Source organism: Oncorhynchus nerka, linkage group LG15 (assembly GCF_034236695.1).
Source record: "Oncorhynchus nerka isolate Pitt River linkage group LG15, Oner_Uvic_2.0, whole genome shotgun sequence".
Lineage (NCBI taxonomy): Eukaryota > Metazoa > Chordata > Actinopteri > Salmoniformes > Salmonidae > Oncorhynchus > Oncorhynchus nerka.
In genome coordinates, this window is record NC_088410.1 from 42,233,502 (window position 1) to 42,260,120 (window position 26,619).

General features: G+C 41.7%; 1 protein-coding gene across 1 annotated transcript; it reads left to right on the forward strand.

Moving 5' to 3' along the window:
* The first annotated feature begins 4,729 nt into the window (after positions 1-4,729).
* On the forward strand, positions 4,730-23,836 carry cfap58 (cilia and flagella associated protein 58). Its single transcript, XM_029684092.2, has 18 exons — positions 4,730-4,880; positions 5,898-6,179; positions 6,404-6,552; positions 7,762-7,918; positions 8,254-8,448; positions 8,670-8,807; positions 9,584-9,743; positions 13,475-13,557; positions 13,987-14,178; positions 15,610-15,771; positions 15,900-16,046; positions 16,373-16,513; positions 17,001-17,224; positions 18,357-18,468; positions 18,646-18,750; positions 19,829-19,948; positions 20,206-20,339; positions 23,542-23,836. The coding sequence occupies exons 1-18, from the start codon at positions 4,875-4,877 to the stop codon at positions 23,660-23,662; spliced, it is 2,628 nt and encodes an 875-aa protein (XP_029539952.1). The 5' UTR covers positions 4,730-4,874; the 3' UTR covers positions 23,663-23,836.
* Positions 23,837-26,619: the final 2,783 nt, after the last annotated feature.

Consider the following 26,619-nt stretch of genomic DNA (forward strand, 5'->3'; position numbering starts at 1 on the left):
AACTGTAGTCTGGCTTTTTTATGGCGATTTTGGAGCAGTGGCTTCTTCCTTGCTGAGTGGCCTTTCAGGTTATGTCGATTCAGGACTTGCTTCACTGTGGATATAGATAATTTTGTACCTGTTTCCTCCAGCATCTTCACAAGGTCCTTTGCTGTTGTTCTGGGATTGATATTCACTTTTTGCACCAAAGTACATTAATTTCTAGGAGACAGAACGTGTCTCCTTTCTGAACGGTATGACGGCTGCGCGGTCCCATGGTGTTTATACCTGCGTACTATTGTTTGTACAGATGAACGTGGTACCTTCAGGCGTTTGGAAATTGCTCCCAAGGATGAACCACACTTGTGGAGGTAAAAAATTATTTTTCTGAGGTCTATGCTGATTTCTTTAGATTTTCCCATGATGTCAAGCAAAGAGGCACTGAGTTTGAAGCTAGTCCTTGAAATATATCCACAGGTCAACCTCCATTTGACTCAAATTATGTCAATTAGCCTATCAGAAGCTTCTAAAGCCATGACATAATTTTCTGGAATTGTCCAAGCTGTTTAAAGGCACAGTCAATCTAGTGTATGTAAATTTCTGACCCGCTGGAATTGTGATACAGTGAATCATAAATTAAATAATCTGTCTGTAAACAATTGTTGGAAAAATTACTTGTGTCATGCACAAAGTAGATGTCCTAACCGACTTGCCAAAACTATAGTTTGTTAACAAGATATTTTTGGAGTGGTTAAAAAAACAAGTTTTATTGACTCCAACCTAAGTGTATGTAAACTTCTGACTTCAACTGTATATGTTGGACTGGAAGCTATTGAAAATTTGATCTGTACGTCAATTTATAGCCATAGCTCCAATAGGATAAATATTTTTAGAAAATCAAAGAGGATTCATTTAGAAAATTCACTATAATAACAGAGGTCAAGGAACACAACACATTTCTCTGTAGATCTCTAGCACATGTGGATCAGAAGCCATTCAAAATTATATTTATTTATAATCTGTTAATTTTAAAATAGGAATTCTAATGGATGCATCATGGATTAGGGACATCAGTCACTTTGCTACAATTGATTTTAGCTCTCTAGGTCATGCAAGTAGGCTGCAGTAGTTTGTGTATGAGTGAGAAAGATCATAGAGCCTATTTATGTTTTTTGAGTTCGTATTTTTACATAATATCAATTACAAATAAACAATCACATTTTTAAATGTAATTCTTGTAGGGTTAAAAGGCTGTACCTTGCTTTCTATCATCATCTGATTCTAGATACATCACCCTAAACATCTTAAAACCGCCCGTCAAAGAGGTATTGACGAGCTAACTCCGAATATCAAACCAATATCCCCAATTTGTTTTTTTACTGCGGTACTTTCTTGGCCGCTTCATTAAGCAACATTAACGCTGATTTTGTCCAGTTTATCTTCTACACAGAAAGCCATTTGAAATCTTCAAATGTGTAAAACGAAGACAAGATTGAATTCTAAATATCGGTTTTATACAGTGCATTCGGAAAGTATGCAGACCCCTTGAGTTTTTCCACATTTTGTTACGTTACAGCCTTATTCTAAAATGGATTAAATTGTCCCCCCCCCATCAATCTACACACAATACCCCAAATATATAAAAAATAGAAAAATTCAATATCACATTTATAAAAGTATTCAGACCCTTTACTCAGTACTTTGTTGAAGCACATTTGGCAGTGATTACAACCTTGAGTCTTCTTCTGTATGACGCTACAAGCTTGGTACACCTGTATTTGGGGAGTTTCTCCCATTCTTTTCTGCAGATCCTCTCAAGCTCTGTCATGTTGGATGGTGAGGGTCGGTGCACATCAATTTTCAGGTCTCTCTAGAGATGTTCGATTGGGTTCAAGTCCGGGCTTTGGCTGGGCCACTCAAGGACATTCAAAGGCGTCCCAAAACCACTCCTGCGTTGTCTTGGCTGTGTGCTTAGGGTCATTATTCAATGTGTCTAGGTCATGTGGTGAAGGAACTATTGCATTTTAAAGTGATTTTCAAAAAATGTTTCTTGTCAAAACTAAACGGTGTGCAACATGCCTCTATATAAGGAATAATATAAAGGTGAATAGAGGTTTCCAAATCACGTGGTGAAAGAGCTATTGCAATTTGTATATAAATGTGTAAGGGCTTTATGGGGAAAAAATATTTGTATAAAATTGTGTAAGGGCTTTATGGGAAAACCAAATGGTTTGCAATGTGTATCCCTATCCTCTAAACAATCCAAATTTGGTTTGAGGTGTCTAGGTCACATGGTGGGGCAATTCAAATGTAAAGCCAAACTTTTAATATAAAAATTCTTATGAAATAAGAACAAAGGATGTTGAGCATGTGTCTCTCCCTTCTGAACAGTTTAAAGTTGGTTTGAAGTTTCTAAGCGATGTCAGGGCTGGCCATAGACATATAAGCGATATAAGCAGAACTCAGAACTCTTACTCAGATATCATATTAACATGGCAATAGTCATGGCAAAATGTGTAGAATTTCAGGAAATTAGCCTTCAAACTGCAAAAATCCCCATGACAAAATGTGTAGAATTGCAGAAAACTTGCTTTAAAACTACAACATTTTCTCTATGCAACATGGCAAAATGTGTAGAACAGGAGGATATTTACTTTAAAACTTAAAGGGGCAATGCAGCCATTTTTATATTAATATCAAATCATTTCTAGGTAACAAGGAAGTACCTTACTGTGATTGTTTTCCATTAAAATGGTCAAAAATGAACTAAATAGCATCGAAGCAAAGAGCAATTTCTCAAGCAAGAATTTCACTAAGACTGTCTGGGAGTGGTCTGAGTGGGAAGCGGAAAACTGAAAACTAGCTGTCATTGGCAGAGAGGTTTGGAATTTTCTTTCTTATTGGTCTATTGACTAATTTACTGCCTGGTGTTGTCACAGGCTTTCAAACATATCTTACACTAAACGGGGATTATCATCACTTTCACAATTTCACAGTATTATTACAACCTCATAGTGTGGAAATATATATAAAACACTGGAAAATCTCATTTTTTACTGCACTTAGCTTAAATGTTCTCTTCCCTGTCAAAGGCTAGGGTGATGTGGTCAATGTAAGCTTATTTCTCTGAAATTTTGTGTACAAATTTGATTACATCCCTGTTAGTGAGCATTTCTCCTTTGCCAAGATAATCCATCCACCTGACAGGTGTGGAATATCAAGAAGCTTGTTAAACAGCATGATCATTACACAGGTGCACCTTGTGCTGGGGACAATAAAAGGCCACTCTAAAATGTGCAGTTTTGTCACAAAACACAATGCCACAGATGTCTCAACATTTGAGGGAGTGTGCAATTTTATTTTACTAGGCAAGTCATTTAAGAAAAGATTCTTATTTTCAATGACGGCCTTGTTCAGGGGTAGAACGACAGCTTTTTACTTTGTCAGCCCGGGGATTCGATCTTGCAACCTTACAGGTACTAGTCCAATGCTCTAACTACTAGGCTACCTGTCGCCCCATTTACATCGTGACTGCAGGAATGTCCACAAGAGCTGTTGCCAGAGAATTTAATGCTAATTTCTCTACCATAATCTGCCTCCAACATTGTTTTAGAGAATTTGGCATTATGCCCAACCGGCCTCACAACCAAAGACCACGTGTATGGCGTTGTGTGAGTGAGCGGTTTGCTGATGTCAACATTGTGAACAGAGTGCCCCATGGTGGCGGTGGGGTTATGGTATTGGCAGGCATAAGCTATGGACAACGAACACAATTGCATTTTACCGATGGCAATTTAAATGCACAGAGATACCGTGACGAGGCCCATTGTCGTGCCATTCATCCACCGCCATTACCTCATATTTCAGTATGATAATGCACGGCACAATGTCGCAAGGATCTGTACACAATTCCTGGAAGCTGAAAATGTCTTAGTTCTTCCATGGCCTGCATACTCACCAGATATGTCACACATTGAGCATGTCTGGGATGCTTTGGATTGACGTGTAGGACAACGTGTTCCAGTTCCCGCCAATATCCAGAAACTCTGCACAGCCATTGAAGAGGATTGGGACAACATTCCACAGGCCACAATCAACATCCTGATTTACTCTATGCAAAGGAGATGTGTTGCACTGCATGAGGCAAATGGTGGTCACACCAGATACTGACATTTTTATTTCTGATCCACATGGCTTCCTTTTTCTTTTAAGGTATATGTGACCAACAGTTGCATATTTGTATTCCCAGAAATCCATAGTTTAGGGCCTAATGAATTTATTTCAACTGACTGACTTCCTTATATGAACTGTAACTCAAGTGAAATCTTTGAAATTGGTGCATATTGTGTTTTTTAGTTCAGTATAGGTTCATTGACCGTGCTGTAGCATGCGTACACCGTAGCCATGTTATTACAAGCTCGGTTCAGAATTGGGAAAATAAGACCTGAGCAATAATGTACACTTTTTTTCCCTTCATGAAGAGCCCAATCTGAGGTCTGTAACTTTGAATGTCCGGCGAATATTGAATATCAAATAAACGTTTTACCACGGTAAAAAAACGTACATATTTCTAAGCTACAATGAGTGCTTGTTCATCATTTTAAAAAATTGGATAATACAAAGTGGAGTTAGTTTAAACGTATTAGTAATGTTGTCCCAGGGCAGGCTCAAGTCATCATCTTCATGCCACACCCGCGCGAACCCAGAGAACGGGCAGTCGTTGCCTGGTAACGGGACGCGTTTCCTTGGAGTGTATGAATGAACAACATGCAGAGAGCTAGCTTAGCTACTGGAGCTAGCCAGCTGTCAGTGTCCTAACAAATGAGTCGCAGACATTTGGAAATAACAATCTTGTGTATTATAACTAAGCGCTTTTGACTAACGGGACAGGAAACATGGAGGTAAGTTGTGCTGGTTCGTATAGCTAGCTAGATAGCTAACGCTACGTTGTGTTTTGCCAAAACAAAAGCAACAGTGCAACAGGTGCTAAATTACTGTACGTTACCTAACTTTGTCTTCCGCTGGGTAGTATTCATTAGTGGACACCGCAGAAAAACGTTTAGCAAAGGATAACAAACACAAGGCTTTCTTGTTGGAAAACTTCAGTCCGTTTTCTGGCGTCTAGTTGGTGACGAGTGAATAATCACCTACTGTATTGTGACTGTCTGTACACTGTGTGTGCAGAAAGCTCTCAATCCGATTCAAACTCCATTCACCAGCTCTGCAAGCGTTCGGCCTAATTTAAAATACTTTCGTTGATCGCCAAATATGAAGTTTCGTGGAGCAACTATATTAATTTTAAGGCCGGTATGCACTTCCAAAAAAGGTCTACATAAAAAATTGACAAGCAATGCCTTTTCAGCACCTCCTATGACAGTACATACCGGTCATAACGAGTAAATTAAGATAATTGCTCAGCGAAACTCCATATTTGGTGATCAACGACGAAGGTATTTTGACATTAAAACGCATACAGAGCTGGTGAATGGGAGTTTGAATCAGCTATCTGGGCGAGAGGTCTCTAACGCACAGATAGATAGATAGATAGATACTGGTTCGGGATTGCAGTATGTTAACGTTGCAGAACTGTCAAGATTTCTTCGTTAACTTTATTTTTCGTCCAATATTTTTTATGCATGTCACTGCATTTCTATAGTAGGCTTATAGTAACTAGTGACAGTTAAGAATCAATATATCTTTATTGTCACAATCAGGTCATGTGTAGTATAGTCAGGGCAAAAAACAAGATCAACTGCAACAGATACACATAAGATGAATAGAAAACAGATCAGTTACAGTAGTTATTGCAGGAGTGAAACCATACAGAGAACATAATGTGTCAATTTCAGTGCCTTGCAATTAGCTTACTCTCTCAGATTTGACAAGTGCTTGATTGCAGTTTGTGTGTCCTATCCCAGGATAAAGGTCAAAAGCCAGAAGCAGATGAGAACAGTTTTGAATCACTGGAGAAGGAGTTCCAGGAGGTTCTCGATGAGCTGGTGGGAGACAAGAGCCTGGACAAATTCCGGGTTGAATATGAGAAACTGACCAATGCCCTGAAGAAGTCCCACGAGAGCGAGAAGAGACTGATGACAAAATGCAGGGAGCTGAATGCAGAGATAGTGTCCAATTCAGTAAAAGTTGCTACTGCACTGAAGTTGTCCCAGGAAGATCAAACAACTATAACTTCTCTGAAGAAGGTAGGCCTTTTATGGTGAAAACATGAGTAGCTGCAGAGATGTGTAATAGGTGTCATTAGTGTTGTTGCCAATAAGCTCTTGTAGGATATTATGGAGTAAAATATTCACATTTCATTTTGAGCAGAATAGAGCAGTGTTTTAGAGTTGTGCTTTGTTTCAACATGTCCCAGATTTGTCATAGTAATATGGCCATACTATACAATTGAACATTTTTTTTCTTTTAGGAAATAGAAAAGGCTTGGAAAATGGTTGATGCAGCCCACGATAAAGAGCTCAGAGCAAAAGAGACAATTCAAACATTGAAACATGAAATTTCAAATCTAACAAAACTTGTTGAACAAGGTGCTGGCTTGTCCGTGGGTCAAGAACATGGGTGAGTTGAGTTGCGCACACTCACACTGTAAATTGTCCACTTCCTTTGAATTAACCAATTCACTAGAGATTGTCATACCTGAAGGCCTACATACAATGCTTAATTTGAGCCGAATCCTGCCGGAACAAGATCCTGCAGTTTTGGACTGCTTCGTTTTGGCACCTATTTGCCTGGATCCGGTACCTCATGGCATGACAAAAAAATTCCTCTATTTGCAATGTAAAAATAAAAATATCCTAGTTAGGCTATATCAAGTTGCCTCAACGTTAATTCTCCTGCCCCCTAAAAAACGTTATGGAAAAACTTAGATTTTCAGCCTGCACTTATTCTGAGAATTGATTCGGGTTGGGCTGGGTCCGGGTTTAAGTTTGTATAACATTGTAGCCTATGTTTTGGGACCAACCCTTGTCCATTGCTGTGGTGAGAGAGAGAAGCATGCACCTGTATCTCTCACAGAACTACATTGAGATTCTATTTTTGTGATCTCTCTGCTCTGATAGACATGTGTCTGTAACTCTCCATCTCGCCAGCATTGCACTTCATCATACAAATATAAATAGGCCCTATTATGAGTATTGTAATTGAAATACAAGTTCAGTATAATGACTCTAGGGGACAACACTATTTTACAAAGTATCTTGAGAGATAATGGCACGAGCGCATCGGCCATTACTGGTGAGTGCACATCCACTAGCCTATCTTCATCATTGGGTCGCTCAGTCGTTTATATTGATCACAGTTTGTCAATGTCAGAGTAGCCTGTCATATCAGTAATTTCTGTGGTCCAAAAAAAAGTTATGTAAAATGATGTAGAATTGCATGAAATGCACTTATAAAAGGACATTTTTGTGTGCAAGAAACGCTTCTGCTCTAGGCTACTGGATGTGCTTCTATGGCTGTGCAGGATTCTCTATTTACACATAGTCTCTGGTCTACTCGTAGAGAACAGACTACTCTGGAGAATATAGTGCTCGTTTGATAAAGGTCAATCAAAGCTGAATCAATATCTGCAAGATCACATAATGCCAAATATAATAGCATAGTATAAAGTTACTGTAAGACAAAAAACACCACAGAACACAATATTTCCAGGGTGACGGGAAGGGGCGGTTACCTACGGATCCTCAGCCTACAAATTAAGCACTGCCTACATCTCTAGATAACGATAACATTAGAGGAGTTTCAACTGAAATCTAATTTGTTTCTCAGTGTAAATGATCTGCTGAAAATCAAAGAGGAACTAACCAAGGAAAGAGATGAACTGCTTACGGAAGTGGTGACACTGCGAAAGAATCTAACAAAGGCCACCGCCAGTCAACAAGAGATGGAGGTTCAAAAAGAAAAGGCGATGGAAACCATATCTCAGGTAATGCAGAAAATTAAAAAGTGTATGTGGTGCATTTGCTTTACCTTCACTTAACTGGCAGGTAAGGCATTAGTTATTATGTAGGTATTATGGCCATACACTTGGTAGTTGTCTGGATCCTGACTCTGTAATTGTTTATAATTTCAGTCCTCATTCCCTTTCGGTTGCAAATAAACCAGTAGGCTTTATTTGCTGTACAGTGTGTCCACAAGTCTTGGCACATCCAGCCTAAATTAACTGGGGCCTTATTATATAGTAAGTCCACTCCAGTGCCTGCTTTCTGTCAAAATACTTGCTAGTAACATTGTTTTTATCCTATATTCTGTCCAACATAGCTCCAGCAAGACATTCAGGTCCGTCAGAACGAGTGCTCGCGGGAGACACGGCGGAAGGAGAAGCTGGAGAAGGAAGTGAAGCAGCTGCACACAGACCTGGACACCAAGCAGTCGGACATTAAAGTGCTGAACCTGCAGAGCCAGCGCAGCAAAGAGGAGCAGCAGAGGCTGGAGCAGCAGCTGCGGGAGCAGAAGGTGAGGCCGTGACCAGGGGTGATGTCCCACCCGCCCTCCCTGTCCACCGGTCCTCTCCCTTCCCCTCCATCCTCCAATCTTTTCACAGATGGGCTGGCGAGGGAACACCAACTTGAGAGATGGTGCCAGTCGTACACACATGGAATACAACTTTTACATGTATGCTTTAGGGGGATTCGATTTAATGTGTGATTTGATTTGTGCCGTTTGTCCCCTCGCAGATTCTCAATGAGCGGGCCACAAAGGAGCTGGAGCAACTGCAAGTGAGAAACACCAAACTCCAGCAGGAGAATGAACAGAATGCCCTGAGTTTGGAGCAGCTCTCCCTCGACACACAGCAAAGGGCATCTGACCTTAAGGTAAAGTGTGTGTGTGTGTGTGTGTGTGTGTGTGTGTGTGTGTGTGTGTGTGTGTGTGTGTGTGTGTGTGTGTGTGTGTGGCTCCACATATGACAGAAACCAATAGAGAGCCCTCACAAAGTGCTGCCTACTGTTGAAACATCATCCCAGTAAAACCTTATATTAATCATGGGACCCCATGGTTGTTTTTTGGCTGTTTTTCGCACACCATTGCAAGGCAGCACATATGGGCCCATATTCACAAAGTGTGGCAAACTAGGAGTGTAAGGATCAACGCTGGAGACGAGAAGCAGGTACAGGGAGTAAACATTTAATAAAACACGGACATGAAACAGAACAGGAACAGCGTCTGGACAGGGGCAAAAACAACGACATCAATGCTGACACAGGGAACAAACTGAGGAGCAGACAGATATCGAGGGGATAATCAACAAAGCAATGGAGTCCAGGTGAGTCCAATATTGCATAATGATGGTGACAGGCGTGCGTAATGAAGGGCAGCCTGGCGCTCGAGAGGGGGAGCGGGAGCAAGCGTGACAGTACTCCCCCTCTAGGGGCGGCACCCGGCGTACCACCTGGGCGAGCTTGACGGGCCGGCCGAGGCATGGGCGCTGGACAAGCTGGCTGAGGCGTGGGAGACAACGAAAATTGGACAGGAGCCCTAATGTCAGCAACACAATAAGTACCTATTCTCTCTCTCTGACCCCCCACCCCCCCTCTCTTTCTCTCGCTCTTCTCATCTCTCTTCCTCCCTCCTTTTGTTCCCACTTCCTCAGATGAAGGAGGAGGAGGTGAATCAGATGCGTCAGGAGATTGCCAAACTAACAAAGATGAGAGAGGCCACTCAGCGGAAGTTCCGACAGACGGAGGATCAGAAGTTGGAAGTGGAGCAGCAGAGGGACATGCTGAAAAACCAGATCGCTGGCCTGGAGAGAGGCAAGGATACACACACACTATGCACACTCACAAGACAATATATACACACTCACACAACACCACATATACACACACATTTACACTCATCATATGCTGCTGCTACTCTGTTCTTTAGTTTATTGTTATCTATCCTGATGCCTAGTCACTTACCCTGCCTTCATGTGCATATCTACCTCAAATACCTCATACCCCTGCACGTTGATCTGGTACTGGTACTTCCTGTATATAGCTCCATTCTTGTGTATTTTATTCCTCTTGTGTTACTATTCTATATTTTTTATTTACTCTGCATCTTTGGGAAGGGCTCGTAAGCAAGCTTTTCACATTAAAGTCTACACCTGTTATATTCGGCAAGTGACAAATAACATTTTATTTGATTTCAACATGCACACACACGCAGAACTAAACCAACACGGATATACACGCCCACACAAATGCATGCCGGGATGCATTTGTAGCCGCCATCCCTGAATGATGGCACTGACAGAGATGGTCGCCTCGCTTGGCGTTCTTAGAAAACTATGCAGTATTTTGTTTTTTTATGTATTATTTCTTACACTGTTACCCCAGGAAATCTTAAGTCTTATTACATATGGCCGGGACTATTGGATATAAGAACTATTGGATATAAGAGCAACGTCAACTTACCAACATTACGACCAGGAATACGACTTTCCTGAAGCGGATCCTCTGTTTGGACCACCACCCAGGACAATGGATCGGATCCCAGTAGGCAACCCAAAACAACGGCACCGCAGAAGGGGCAGACGGAGCGGTCTTCTGGTCAGGCTCCGTAGATGGGCACATCGCTTACCGCTCCCGAGTATACTACTCGCCAATGTCCAGTCTCTTGACAACAAGGTAGATGAAATTCAAGCAAGGGTTGCCTTCCAGAAAGACATCAGAGATTGTAACATTCTCTGTTTCACGGAAACATGGCTCACTCGGGATACCTTATCAGAGTCAGTACAGCCACCCGGTTTCTTCACGCATCGCGCCGAAAGAAACAAACATCTCTCTGGTAAGAAGAAAGGCGGGGGTGTATGCCTTATGATTAACGAGTCGTGGTGTGATCATAACAACATACCGGAACTCATGTCCTTTTGTTCAGCTGACCTAGAATTCCTTACAATCAAATGCCGACCACATTATCTACCAAGAGAATTCTCTTTGATTATAATCACAGCCGTGTATATCCCCCCCAAGCAGACACCTCAACGGCCCTGAAAGAACCTCATTGGACTCTATGTAAACTGGAAACCACATATCGTGAGGCTGCATTTATTGTAGCTGGGGATTTTAACAAGACTAATCTGAAAACAAGGCTCCCTAAATTTTATCAGCATATCGAATGCGCGACCTAGGCTGGAAAAATTCTGGATCATTGCTACTCTAACTTCCACGATGCATACAAAGCCCTCCAATCTGACCACAACTCAATTTTGTTGCTCCCAGCCTATAGACAAGAAACGCCCGTGCTCAGGTCTGTTCAATGCTGGTCGACCAATCTGATTCCACGATTGTGGACTGGGATATGTTCTGGATAGCCTTAGACAACAACATTGATGTATATGCTGATTCAGTGAGCAAGTTTATTAACAAGTGCATCGGTGATGTTGTACCCACGGTGACTATTAAAACCTTCCCCAACCCGAAACCATGGTTTGATGGCAGCATTTGCGCAAAACTGAAAGTGCGAACCACTGCTTTTAATCATGGCAAGGCGACCGGAAACATGACTGAATACAAACAGTGTAGCTATTCCCTTCGCAAGGCAATCAAACAAGCTTTTAATTGTGGCAAGGCGACCGGAAACATGACCAAATACAATGTAGCTATTCCCTCCGCAAGGTAATCAAACAAGCTAAGTGTCAGTATAGAGACAAAGTAGAGTCGCAATTCAACGGCTCAGACACGAGACGTATGTGGCAGGGTCTACAGTCAATCATGGATTACAAAAAGAAAACCAGCCCTGTCGCGGACACCGACGTCTTGCTCCCAGACAAACTAAACAAATTCTTTGCTCGCTTTGAGGACAATACAGTGCCACTGACAAGGCCCGCTACAAAACCTGCGGGCTCTCATTCAACGCAGCCAACGTGAATAAAACATTTAAACGTGTTAACCCTCACAAGGCTGCCGGCCCATACGGCATCCCTGGCCGCGTCCTCCGAACATGCACAGACCAGCTGGCTGGTGTGTTTATGGACATATTCAATTGATCCCTATCCCAGTCTGCTGTTTCCACATGCTTCTAGAGGGCCAACATTGTTTCTGTTCCCAAGAAAGCTAAGGTAACTGAGCTAAACAACTATTGCGCCGTAGCACTCACTTCCGTCATCATGAAGTGCTTTGAGAGACTAGTCAAGGATCATATCACCTCCACCCTACCTGACACCCTAGACCCACTCCAATTTGCTTACCTCCCAAATAGGTCCACAGACGACGCAATCACAATCACACTGCACACTGCCCTAACCCATCTGGACACGAGGCATACCTATGTAGGCATACCTATGTAGCTGTTTATCGATTACAGCTCAGCATTTAACACTCGTCATTAAGCTCGAGACCCAGGGTCTCGACCCCGCCCTGTGCAACTGGGTCCTCCAGGACACCTACACCACCCGATGTCACAGGAAGGCCAAAAAGATCATCAAGGACAACAACCACCTGAGCCACTGACCTGTTCACCCCACTATCATCCAGAAGGCGAGGTCAATACAGGTGCATCAAAGCTGGGACCGAGAGACGGAACAACAGCTTCTATCTAAAGGCCATCAGACTGTTAAACAGCCATCACTAACATTGAGTGGCTGGTGCCAACATACTGACTCAAATCTCTAGCCACTTTAATAATTTAAAAAATAGATGTAATAAATGTATCACTAGTCACTTTAAACAATGCCACTTTATATAATGTTTACATACCCTACATTACTCATCTCATATGTATATACTGTACTCTATACCATCTACTGCATCTTGCTTTTGCCGTTCGGCCATCGCTCATCCATATATTTATATGTACATTTTCTTATTCATTCCTTTACACTTGTGTGTATAAGGTAGTTGTTGTGAAATGTTTAGATTAGTTGTTAGATTTTACTGCACGGTCGGAACTAGAAGCACAAGCATTTCGCTACACTCGCATTAACATCTGCTAACCATGTGTATGTGACCAATAACATTTGATTTGATTTGGAGACACACAAATATCTGTGTTGACACTTCAACACTCCTCTGCTCTGTCAAAAGCACTTTTTACTTTTTACCCCTTTTTCTCCCCAATTTCGTGATATCCAATTGGTAGTTACAGTTTTACCCCATCGCTGCAACTCACATACGGACTCGGAGAGGCGAAGGTCGAGAGTCTTGCGTCCTCTGAAACATGACCCCGCCAAGCCGCACTGCTTCTTGACACACTGCCCGCTTAATCCGGAAGCCACCCGGTCACGGCCTGCTGCGACATATCCCGGGATTGAACCCGGATCTGTAGTGACGCTTCTAGCACTGTGATGCAGTTCCTTAGACCGCTGCTCCACTCGGGAGGCCAAATGCACTCTTTTTGACAGGAAGATGACATTTTTTCTTACCTTTTAGTAATTCTGAAAATATTAAATGTAGTGGTTACGTTGTGGTGGGGTTTGTGTGCAAGGTACATCAATTATGTATACAGAATTTCTGTCATTCTCTCTCACTCAAAAACATGAACCATGTGTTGTGAACAGAAATGGAGTCCTCCAAAAAGCAGATGGAGATTGACAAGAAAGGCATTGACGAACTGGTGCGGGAAAGAGACATCCTGAACAAGGTATGTAGAGAATAATATAATTTAGCAGACACTTTTATTTGAAGCAACTTGCAGAACTGTCAACATTGACAGTGACAAACATCCAGTGTGTACCCCATGCAGAAATCAAACCGACAACCCCGGCATTGCCAGCACCTACTACTACATGACATTATGTGCATAGCCTATCATGTTGCAGGCCTTGTTTAGCATGATTTGTTTCATTAGACACATCTTAATGTGACAAATGTGCACCAAACACACTCTCATCTGCTCATAACCCATTGTTAAAGTGTGTCTGTGTTCGTTTGTGCATGTACATTTGTGTGTGTGTTTGTTTGTTTTGTGCGTGTTTGCGTGTGTGTGTGTGTGCGTGTGTGTGTGTGTGTGTGTGTGTGTGTGTGTGTGTGTGTGTGTGTGTGTGTGTGTGTGTGTGTGTGTACATTGTAGAACATGATCAAGGCAGCTAATGCCACGGAGAAGCAGCTGAATGTAGTGAAGCTCCATGAGCAGTCCAAGAAGAACCTGGACCAGGAGATCATGAACTACCGCGACGAGGCCCAGAAGCAGCGCAAGATCATCTACCAGCTAGAGAAGGAGCGTGACCGCTATATCAACGAGGCCAGCGACCTCACACACAAGGTGCACTAAGATAGCTCAGGGATGAGTGGAGAGACCAGGGGCCTCATTTATAATCGCTGCGTACGTACAAAATATTATATTTTGCATGTAAAACATAACATGCACCCGTTTTCAGTGCATTTATAAACACTGAACTTGCCTGGAGAATGTGCTTACCTCCACGCAAAGTTCAGACCATCCAAAGCACAACTTCTTGCTACTTATAGTAATTATTGCATTGCAAGCAGGCAAGTAAGTACTTTGTGCAAATGAGGAATGGTTAGGTTGACACGTTGTTCATAAAACAACAACAACAGAAAAACTGAATGACAAAACAAATGCAGCTTTTTGTCGTTACTAAGAAGAGCGAACATCTATTTACTTTATATTTGCAATCTAATTGATAAATAGGAATTATTGAACCTTTATTTAGGCAGGGTAGTTCCATCGAGACCAGGGACTCTTTTACAAGGATGCCCTGCATGACAAGACCAAGCAGTTAAAAGCCGTTTTACTTAAATCTGTGGTGACAAAAGGAGTTTCAAGATTTAGCCATCCCTTTGACTGAATATGGTATCTCGTACATCTATTAGTAACCACAAAGACAGTACAGTATAAAGATAGGCAGAAACTGCTTTTCCAATAGAAATCCCCAAAGATGAAAACATTGTGGTAACACTTCCAAAACATTTGATAAAATGTGCCATTGCTTGTTTTTGGTGAAACTGTTCTGGCTTAATTTCAGTATACCTCCAAATTATACAGAAAATAGGGTGTTATTAATCACCATAAAAGGTGAAAGTTTTCCTGGCGAATAAATAATGCTCATTCACATGCACACAGTTTTAGGACGGGGCTGATTTTATAGTGAGAAAATGCGTATGTATGGTGTACGCCAAGTTTATGAATCTCAAATGTTTTTTATAAGTAATGGGTTTTCAGAAATGGGTTACGTAGATATTTAGTTTGAGAATTATTACACAATGCTTATCAATGAGGTGCGCAGAGTGCTGGCAGGTCTTATTCGTTGTGATCTAAAGGGCATAGCTGATCCTAAATCCTCGTTGGATACATAACAGCCCCAGGGATTTAGGCTCAGTTACATACTGTACCAGTAATGTAGCACTAGCATTAATGTTGATGAAGCAGAGAAAATGGGAGGGAACTCCATTTGAACATGGCAGTTTATCAATTAGGATTTCAACACAGAAGACGAGATAATGTGATATGCGACGTGTGTTGCAACAGACTAAACATCGTTACATGTGGAGAAAATTTGAACATTACAGTTTATCATTTAGGACTACAACAAGCCGGTATTGTGTCTAGGTTGTCTTTTATAAACACCTAGCTATCAGCTTCTGGTTACGTAAGCCCAAGTCTTATATTAAGTCCCAAACTAAACCCCCTCTTGGGATGATTTTTTGTTCTCTCTGTTCTTTTCTTCCACAGGTGCTCCAACACATGGAGGACATTAAAATGAGGGAGATGCAGATCTTTGAGTACAAGAAGAAGATTGCAGAGTCAGAGACCAAGCTCAAACAGCAGCAGAACCTCTATGAGGCGGTCCGATCTGATCGGAACCTCTACAGCAAGAACCTCATTGAAGCCCAGGTTGGATTTACATAGGAGTAGTCAGTCGTGTGGACAGGCAGGCAGGTGATTGTCCGGTCTGTCGATCGGTCAATCCTTTGCTCGCTCGCTCACCCACTCACTCATTCACTCTCCGACCTCTCTTTCAGGATGAGATCACAGAGATGAAGAGGAAACTGAAGATCATGAACCATCAGATTGACCAGCTAAGGGAGGAGATCAACAGCAAAGAGTCTGCCCTGGTCAAGGAGCACCTGGAGTTCCAGCGAGTGGAGAAAGAGAAGGAGGCTCTGAAGGTAATTTACTATGCCGTGCTCACTGTGTGAGTGGCTAAAGTAACTACTGTGCAAATTTACTTTTTTTGCATTTTGTTTTACTCAAATATTAACACCAACCTGCTTTAGCTCTTTCAATCACACCAGGGTGACACCCTCACCACCAGGGTGACACCCATGACACTGCCTTCTTGAAGCAAATGCTGCATTCCAAATGGCACCTAATTCCCTTTATAGTGCACAACTTTTGACCAAGGCCCAAAGTGTTTTCTTTATCTTTACCCCTCATTTACCTCATTTTCAAATTCAAATTTTAAGTATAGGCCGTCTTTCCATTCCTCCCATAGGCCGAGCTCCAGAAGATGAAGCAGCAGGCTCAGGAGACTAAGCAGTTTATCGATAACCAGGAGACTGAGGAGAGAAAGCTGCTCAAGATCATATCCGACGCTGATGCTGAGCGGCTCAGACAGAAGAAAGAATTGGATCAGGTAAGGGACAGAGAGAGGGGTGGAAAGGTGGCTGCCTGCTTTCACTGAGAATTCACTGCCCATTCAAAGAGATAAATAGTACTGTCATAGCGATAAAATAGTGCTGATTTGAATAAAGGGGCAGGCCCTTCCCGTAGAGGCCTGGGATGGAGAGAGATGTTTTCATCAGCCAGTCATGCCTTTGTGGTCACGCATCACATGGGTCAAAAAACATTGTGTTGATGTGGCTGCAGAATGTGACAGAGGTGCAGCTTTTCATTTCTTCCTAATGAGGTTTGTCTTTGAATGTATGAGACCAAGTAAAACATTCTATAAATGTGACTTTCTAGGAAATAGCAGGTCATTTAGCAGGTCATCTACCAGTATCCATTTAGATGGAAAATAATCAAACACGTTATCACAAAGGGCCAATATCACAAATATGTTTTATTTCTAAATGTAACCTGGGGTTTTTGTTGTTTGCTCTTTTGCCATCACCGTCTTGTAGGTGATCAGCGAGCGAGATATCCTGGGCACTCAGCTGGTGCGACGAAACGATGAGCTGGCCCTACTCTACGAGAAGATCAAGATCCAGCAGTCCATGCTGAACAAGGGAGAGATCCAGTACAACCAGAGGGTGGAGGACATTCGCCTCCTCAAGATGGAGATCAAGAAACTCAGACGGGAGAAGGGCATCCTGGCCAAGACTGTGGCTAATGTGGAAGACTTAAGGTGAGATTGAAAGAGGAAGAGGGAGAGGGAGTAAGAGAAAGACAGAGGTAGAGAGTGAGAGAGTGCAAGACAGCAAGAAAGTGAGGGGGCGAGACAGAGGGTGGGAGACGCTGATATAGACGGAGCACAGGGGGGACATAGGGAAACAGAGAAAGATTGAGACAAATTTCAGTTGGACTCCGAAGAAAGCTCAAGCTAGATTTATTCAACCATTTGATGATACAAGCACATATATTTCTAACCTACTAGGCGGGGTCAACTCCTTGCACATCTACATAGCCAATGCATCTACGTTGCTAGGCAGGAACTAACCTGGTTCCTCTCAACTGGTGTAGTCATGGCCTTGCCTGATGCTAGAACCTTTGTAGGTGTGGAAGTGAATGTGTGTGAGATAGGACTGTAGTAGGATGGTTGTCGGGGTGGGCCCCTCTGTCCCCCCCCCCAAGAGGTTTCTTCTCACTTCTTCTGTTGACTTGGACTTCAAGTCGAATGGCTCGCTCCTCCCTGGTTCCGCAGCTGGCCTGCTTTATCAAAGACTAACTGTTGCCCTTCGTCTCCCTCATTAACTTTCCATACACGTTCCTTATTCTCCTTTCAATGACACAGAACATAAACAGTTATCATACATGTTATGTAATCAATAAGTTATTATATAGTGACAGGAATAAGTATATTTCAAATTAGAACCCAACACCGTTCGAAGAGCACAGCACACTAAACTCCTAATCAATGTCTGTAATTTATGCTAAATTGTTAATAACTTTTCTTTTCACATTATTTCACTATTTAAATTGTTTTTGTGGTACAAAAGTGCACAGATCTGTGCAGCAGGAATATTTCTGCATTGTTCAGTTTACATTGCTGTCTTATTCATCGGCATTAATTTGCTTTATTGTGAACCTGTTGATATCTGCAGCCCACAAAAGGTTACCATAGTGGCATTTGCTGGACATCTGCCATGAACAAAACATTGAATTGATACAGGCTTGCCAATGTTTTTACATCCTTAATGATTCATGAAAATAATGGAATTGTCTGTTTTCAATCTATGCCCCACTTGAATTTGTTGTCATAAAATATGTGATGAGGAAATGCCATGACATTTCATGCCCTTTTTGGGGTTTTGTGACAGACGTGAGGTTTACCACATGCAGAAGGAGCTGCTCAAAGAGAGGACAAGGTGCAGAGCCTTGGAGGAGGAGCTGGAGAATCCTATGAATGTACATCGTTGGAGAAGGCTGGAGGTGTGTGTGTGTGATTGTGTGTGTGTGTGTGCATATTTTGTCAGTGCTTGGGCTCAAAAACATTTAGACCTGTTTCAGTACATTAACTTCTTAATGCTTCGGCCTAGCTTCTGTGAGACATAGTCAGAGAACCTATTTAGGGTTATACATTAATGCCTCTTATTTGACTTTCTTCAGGCCAGCGACCCAAGCACCTATGAGTTGATCCAGAAGATTCACTCTTTACAGAGGCGTCTGATAACCAAGAGCGAGGAGGTGGTGGAGAAAGAGCTTTTATTACAGGTAAAATCCAGATAAATCTGTCTTATCCTGTTGGCTACCCAAACACCAGGTGCTCCCACAGGGAGTAGGTTGGGTCACTGCAGAAATCAATGGAAGCCTGGGAGAATTGTTTCACTACTTCTTAATCATAACTTTCAGAAATTAGCATGGACTGCATACACTGAGTATGCCAAACATTAGGAACACCTTCTTAATAATGAGTTGCAAGTTGCAACCCCCCCCCCTTTTGCCCTCAGAACAGCCTCAATTCGTCGGGACATGGACTGTTGAGTGAAAAACCCAGCAGTGTTGCAGTTCTTGACAAAAACCAGTGCGTCTGGCACCTACTACCATACCCCGTTCAAAGGCACTTAAACCTTTTGTCTTGCCCATTCACCTTCTGAATGGCACACATGCACAATCCATATCTCAATTGTTTTGAGGCTTAAAAATCCTTCTTTTAAAACCCTTTCCTGCAGTCAAATGACCTAGTGGCCTTATTTTTCATAATTTCTAAATTAGTAAACATGATTTATTTTTTTACTCTGAAAATCTGGTGTTTCTATGTCAAACAGTTTTGATATATTTCAGTCCTCTGTGATATATAAAGTGTAATATTAGAAAGCAAACTAAAAATGAAGTACATTTCAACTCTATATGTGACATGGTATACAGGTGTCTTATTTTTTGTAAGGCCATAAACACCATGTTTATGGCTCACCATGTGTGTGAGGTGTATACTTTTGTTTCAAAGTAGATTTCTTTAAGACTGCCAAGAGACACTGATTTAGCCCACTGCAGTAAAATGTTAACCTGTCTCCTCTCCTTCATCTACACTGATTGAAGTGGATTTAAGTGACATCAATAAGGGATCATAGTTTTCAGCTGGATTCACCTGGTCACTCTATGTCATGGAAAGAGCAGGTGTTCTTAATTTTTATATACTCGGTGTAGATACAGTATGCAAATATGTAAATAATGGGTGGGTCGAGAGCTGGTAAGGAGGCGCCCAGTGGGATGTGTGCACGTTTTTAAAGAGCCCATCCCTGACTGAATGTTTGGCTGCCTAACGTCCCCTCTCTTCCACTTAAATGCTCAGGAAAAGGAGAAGCTGTACGTGGAGCTGAAGCACATTCTGTCCCGGCAGCCTGGACCGGAGGCAGCCGAGCAGCTTCAAATCTACCAGCAGACACTGAGGCAGAAGACAAAACAGCTCAAGGTCCTCTGTGCCTTTCATCTTATTTTTGTACATCCCTCGTCGGTCTGTCTGCCTCTCTCCCTCTCTACTTCCAAGCAGCTCTGACCACTGGCAGAGAAATGGCCACTTCAGATACAGCAGGACCATGCACAGGCTTGCGAGCCAAGCTCACAGGCCCAGAGTTACTTTTTTTCCCTGCTATGTCATTTTCAGTTTAGTCCTATGCTGCTGCTTGAAGTTGATTTATTTTAGATATTCTTTTAATCCCCCACATCCAGGCATTGTCATCAGAGCTGAACATGTATGAGTCCCAGACACAGGAGTACAAGTATGAGATTGAGAGACTGGCCCATGAGCTGCAGAACATCAAGAAGAAGTACCTCAATCAGAAACGCAAAGAACAGCAGTGCAGGTAAAGATTATCCTGGTATAGTACTTACCAACCACGTGAATCACACTTGAGCTCATTCTGGGGTTTCTGATCTAAACTGATTGAACTGTTCAAGTAGGGCTGGGCGATATATCAAATTAATTTGAGTGTATATTTTTTGTGCGCTATTCCAAATGCCTGTATCGCAAGAATCAAGGTTTTGTTATTTTTCTTTTTTATAATTGTTTATGTCCGCTTGTTCTCATGTTGTATTTTTGGTCTCATCTCCTTCACTCCTCTGTGTTGTGTGCACCTTCCCATTTACACCAGAGATCTGTATATAATGACGAGTTGCACATCTCCGCCCTAACAATGGGAGTCGTTGTCACAAAGGCCGGAAGGCAGGTGACTAGCTTAGGTCCAAAATAAGCCCATAGAAACACATTGGCCTTATTTTGGACAGATTTTAGCGAGAGTGGACCCTCTCGCTTTGCCTCTTCCTCTATGGTTTACACACACACCAAGCCCCTCTCCCCATGCCACTCACGCCAACAAAGTTCAGAGATCACATCTTCTCTGACAAGTGGTTTCAACTCGCTATTTGTATTTGAGGTTTGGTCCAACAGAATCGGTCATCTGGACACCAAAACACATTTAGACATTATTTTACTATAATAGAGAAGTTAACTTTTTGAACAATATCCTTTTTATGTTTCAACTACTCAAATTGCGCACAGAGCAGACACTACTAAAACAAGAGTATCAATGAACATTGATTTGCGAAAATGAATACTCAGTTTGTCGCAGGACATTAGGGTACATTTTAACCAAATACTGTTATACTAGCTGGCTAGTCTGTGTTTTATAAACGTGTAATAAGCATAAAACACAATTATACAGTTGAAGTCGGAAGTTTACATACAGTCGTGGCCAAAAGTTTTGAGAATGACACAAATATTCATTTTCACAGTCTGCTGCCTCAGTTTGTTTGATGGCAATTTGCATATACTCCAGAATGTTATGAAGATTGATCAGATGAATTGCAATTAATTGCAAAGTCCCTCTTGCCATGCAAATGAACTGAATTCAAAAAACATTTCCACTGCATTTCAGCCCTGCCACAAAAGGACCAGCTGACATCATGTCAGTGATTCTCTCGTTAACACAGGTGTGAGTGTTGACGAGGACAAGGCTGGAGATCACTCTGTCATGCTGATTGAGTTTGAATAACAGACTGGAAGCTTCAAAAGGAGGGTGGTGCTTGGAATCACTTCCTCTGTCAACCATGGTTACCTGCAAGGAAACACGTGCTGTCATCATTGCTTTGCACAAAAAGGGCTTCACAGGCAAGGATATTGCTGCCAGTAAGATTGCACGTAAATCAACCATTTATCAGATCATCAAGAACTTCAAGGAGAGCGGTTGTGAAGAAGGCTTCAGGGCTCCCAAGAAAGCTTCTGCTAATTGACATAATTTGAGTCAATTGGAGGTGGACCTGTGGATGTATTTCAAGGCCTATCTTCAAACCTAGTGCCTCTTTGCTTGACATCATGGGAAAATAAAAGGAAATCAGCCAAGACCTCAGAAAAATAATTGTTGACCTCCACAAGTCTGGTTCATCCTTGGGAGCAATTTACAAATGCCTGAAGGTACCACGTTCATCTGTACAAACAATAGTACACAAGTATAAACACCATGGGACCACGCAGCTGTCATACTGCTCAGGAAGGAGACGCCTTCTGTCTCCTAGAGATGAACGTACTTTGGTGCGAAAAATGCAAATCAATCCCAGAACAACAGCAAATGACCCTGTGAAGATGCTGGAGGAAATGTGTACAAAGTATCTATATCCACAGTAAAATTAGTCCAATGTCGACATAACCTGAAAGGCCGCTCAACAAGGAAGAAGCTACTGCTCCAAAACCGCCATAATAAAGCCAGACTACGGTTTGCAACTGCACATGGGGACAAAGATTGTACTTTTGGAGGAAAAAGGGGGAGGCTTGCAAGCCGATGAACACCATCCCAACCGTGAAGCACGAGGGTGACAACATCATGTTGTGGGGGTGCTTTGCTGCAGGTGGGACTGGTGCACTTCACAAAATAGATGGCATCATGAAGTAGGAAAATTGTGGATATATTGAAGCAACATCTCAAGACATCAGTCAGGAAGTTAAAGCTTGGTCGCAAATGGGTCTTCCAAATGGACAATGACCCCAAGCATACTTCCAAAGTTGTGGCAAAATGGCTTAAGGACAACAAAGTCAAATGGTGGGTAGAACTGAAAAGGCGTGTGAGAGCAAAGATGCCTACAAACCTGACTCAGTTACACCAGCTCTGTCAGGAGGAATGGGCCAAAATTCACCCAACTTATTGTGGGAAGCTTGTGGAAGGCTACCTGAGACGTTTGACCTAAGGTAACCAATTTAAAGGTGATGCTACCAAATACATATTGGGTGTATGTAAACTTCTGACCCACTGGGAATGTGATGAAAGAAATAAAAGCTTAAATAAATCATTCTCTCTACTATTATTCTGACATTATACATTCTTAAGAAACAAGTGGTGATCCTAACTGCCCTAAAACAGGGAATTTTTATTAGGATTAATTGTCAGGAATTGTGAGAAACTGAGTTTAAATGTATTTGTCTAAGGTGTATGTAAACTTCTGACTTCAACTGTATAATTTATGGTACAGTATGTCTGAAGCCATCACTGATCACCCACCTCACATTGAAGGTCATCATCAGTTAGGATCACGCATTCAAACACACTCACTTCATTTTCGCAACCCTTGTACATAGGGCTGGGTGATACGTCCTAATAATCATATCTACATTTTTAAAAATCTGCAATTAATAATAGGCAATTCTGTGTTTTGTGGTTGAAAAACAAGTTTTAATGACCCCAACCTAAGTGTATGTAAACTTCCGACTTCAACTGTATTTAGTATAGTTTTATCTGAAAAAATATAACTTTTTAAATGTTTTACAATTTTTATTTTTATGAAATTCACTGAGGAGGATAGTCCTCCCCTTCCTCCTCTGAGGAGACTCAACTGCTCAAATCAAAAAAGCTGGGAGGACGACCAGAGAATCAATTAACTAGAGCTTAGGGCGAACTTACCTTGTGTGTGTGTGTGTGTGTGTGTGTGTGTGTGTGTGTGTGTGTGTGTGTGTTGACGGAGCAAATCTTAAATGCGTCTGTGTGACAGATTTCCTGGAACTCTCTTGTGTGTCCGCAGGGAGAAAGAGAGGAGCCTGGCCCAGGTGGGACAGTCGGTGATCCTGCCCCAGCGCAGCGATGGGCCATGCTTCACCGGTGGAGGCTTCAGTCTTAAACAGCCTGGCAAAATCACCACCTAGAGGGAGAGACAAGAAGCTCCCTCCAGCCTTACAACGTCTTGACACACTGCCTCTTATTACCACTCATAGGACACTCATCGTTATCGATACTGTTTTTAAGAGCTCTTATAAAGGAAAAATCAATATTACCAGAGTTGGGCTGTGATTTTATTCAATAAAATCTTACTTCACGTATCAGTCTGGCCTTTCTCCAATATTTGTTTGAAGTTAGAAAATGGCGAGTCCAATCAGCGTTCTCTCAGAAAGAAATGTGTGGGTTTAGGATAACCTCGGAAACCCTGAACTAAAATATTGTGTAATTGCGTCAGATGCTCCATTAGGTTCTGGAGAAAGGTGAATGAGAAAATTATACTAACGAGACTAGTGAAATCTCCACCCTGCTAAATGGAAACTCTCAGCCAAAGCCCTCAACCACTTCTGAAAACGTTCTGTTTGAAATCATTGCTTGAAATCCCCATTCCCACTTTAAGCACCACCATCACACAATCGTAATATGTCCAAATAACCAGTGATGTAAAAACCAAAGCACAGGAAATACTGCACTTTAGTCGTCACATCAGTCTTTTGACAGACGTTACGATACCATTTATGTTACATAGTCTGTCCACGAGAGATTAGGTTTAGGACAACAACCCACACAGCCAAATACTGCACTTTTAAATATTGGTTAAAGGTGCTCTAATCGCTGACAAATTAGTTTTTAATAACGCCCCTCATTACAAGCGTGGGCTCTTAGGCTGATACTGTATGTGAAGTGTACAGAAAGGTGAGTAGCTAAACTTATTTATCACAATTTCAAATTCATAGTTTTCCTGAATTATGAAAAGCAATTTGGAAGTGTTTGCATCCTCTGTAGCCATTATGGTTCTGATCCTGCTGGTTATCCATTAAAGTTTGAATGTATTTTTGTGTGCTCCATCCTGTTGTGGTTATCAGTCTGCCAAGCATGCACACCATGAACTGATTAACAATCTGGCCTTAATGGAAACATGTACTCTTTATCTCTACCCGGTACAACCAGAAGAGGACTAGCCACCACTTAGAGCCTGCTTCCTCTTTGGTTCCTTCTTTCTAGGGTGGTCACTTAGTATCTGCTTCTGCATTGCTTGCTCTTTGGTGTTTTAGGCTGGGTATCTGTAAAGCACTTTGATAATTGCTGATGTAAAAAGGGCTATATAAAGCCAATTTGATTGATTCAAGGGGAAATGAGCAGTTGCTACATTTTTGGATTTATATATTAATGATATGTACCCATTGATTTTTGAAGAATAGAATGTATAAGTTTATCACAATTCAAACCATTGATGATGTTCTTTTCTACACAGAAGATCATTCACAATTATTGCCTGGTGATTTTCCTTGATGTTTTCCTGAATTTCCCAATAACTTTCGGGAAGCATTTCAGTTACTGCTAACCATACTTCGGACTGAAATATGAAATACTGTCAAAAATATTGTCAGACTGATTTGTAATAGACTGCCATAGCCTCAAACAAAAAATTAAATATTGGCTGTTGATTACATTCTTTTTTTCACATGGTGGGGTCATGATAAAGTTCTTATATCAATGTGGGGTTGTGTGCCAAAAAAGTTTGGGAACCCCTGTTCTAGCGGTTCGTGACAAACAGCGCCAGATACCATTACAAACCAGTAGAGATTACCTCATCACTGTCATGCCTAGATAGAATAAAGCTTATATCAAATTGACGTCAGAAGTGGAAATGTTTGTATTTTAGCTAACACGAACCCTTTTTCCTAATCGTAACCTAATTATCCTAACCTTCTACATGAATTATCCTAACCTGCTGCGTATATTCCCCGAATCTTGCCTGACGACTCGCCCTGAATTGCTGCTCTATCGATCGCTACACACTGTACAGTACATTTGTTCAGAATCTGCCACCCTAGAAGTATTTTGTGTGACTTCAAACTGACAAACACAAATTCATAAGCGTTTGGATTGTCTCTAACAAACTGGCTCTGGCCCAACCCATCAGTTTCTGGGACCAATTGGAACGGTCAGAATGTATTCAAGCTGCACTTCATACTGCTTCATCCATCCATTCATCCTTTCCATCTGGAGCACGTTTCTTCATCAGGGGTTTCTAATCGTTTTGTTCTGAACAGAACTACAGTACAGTCAAAAGTTTGGACACACCTACTTTTTCAAGGGTTTTTCTTTATTTTTACTATTTTCTACATTATTGAATAATAGTGAAAACATCAAAGCTATGAAATAACACATGGAATCATGTAGTAACCAAAGAAATGTTAAATCAAAATATATTTTATATTTGAGATTCTTCAAGTAGCCACCCTTTGCCTTGATGACAGCTTTACACACTATTGGCATCCTCTCAACCAGCTTCATGAGGTAGTCACCTGGAATGCATTTCAATTAAGGTGTGCCTTGTTAAAAGTTCATTTGTGGAATTTCATTCCTTCTTAATGCGTTTAAGCCAATCAGTTGTGTTGTGACAAGGTATACAGAAGATAGCCCTATTTGGTAAAAGACCAAGTCCATAGTATGGCAAGAACAGCTCAAATAAGAAATGAGAAATGACAGTCCATCATTAAGACATGAAGGTCAGTCAATCCAAAGGAATTTCAAGAGCATTTCTTCAAGTGCAGTCGCAAAAACCATCAAGCGCTATGATGAAACTAGCTCTAATGAGGACCACCACAGGAAAGGAAGACCCAGAGACATCTGCTTAAGAGGATAAATTCATTAGAGTTACAGTACCAGCCTCAGATTGCAGCCCAAATAAATGTTCCACAGAGTTAAAGTAACAGACACATCTCAACATCAACTGTTCAGAGGAGACTGCGTGAATCAGGCCTTCATGGTCGAATTGCTGCAAAGAAACCACTACTAGAGGACACAAATAATAAGAACAGACTTGCTTGGGCCAAGAAACACAATGGACATTAGCCGGTGAAAATCTGTCAAAATTTGA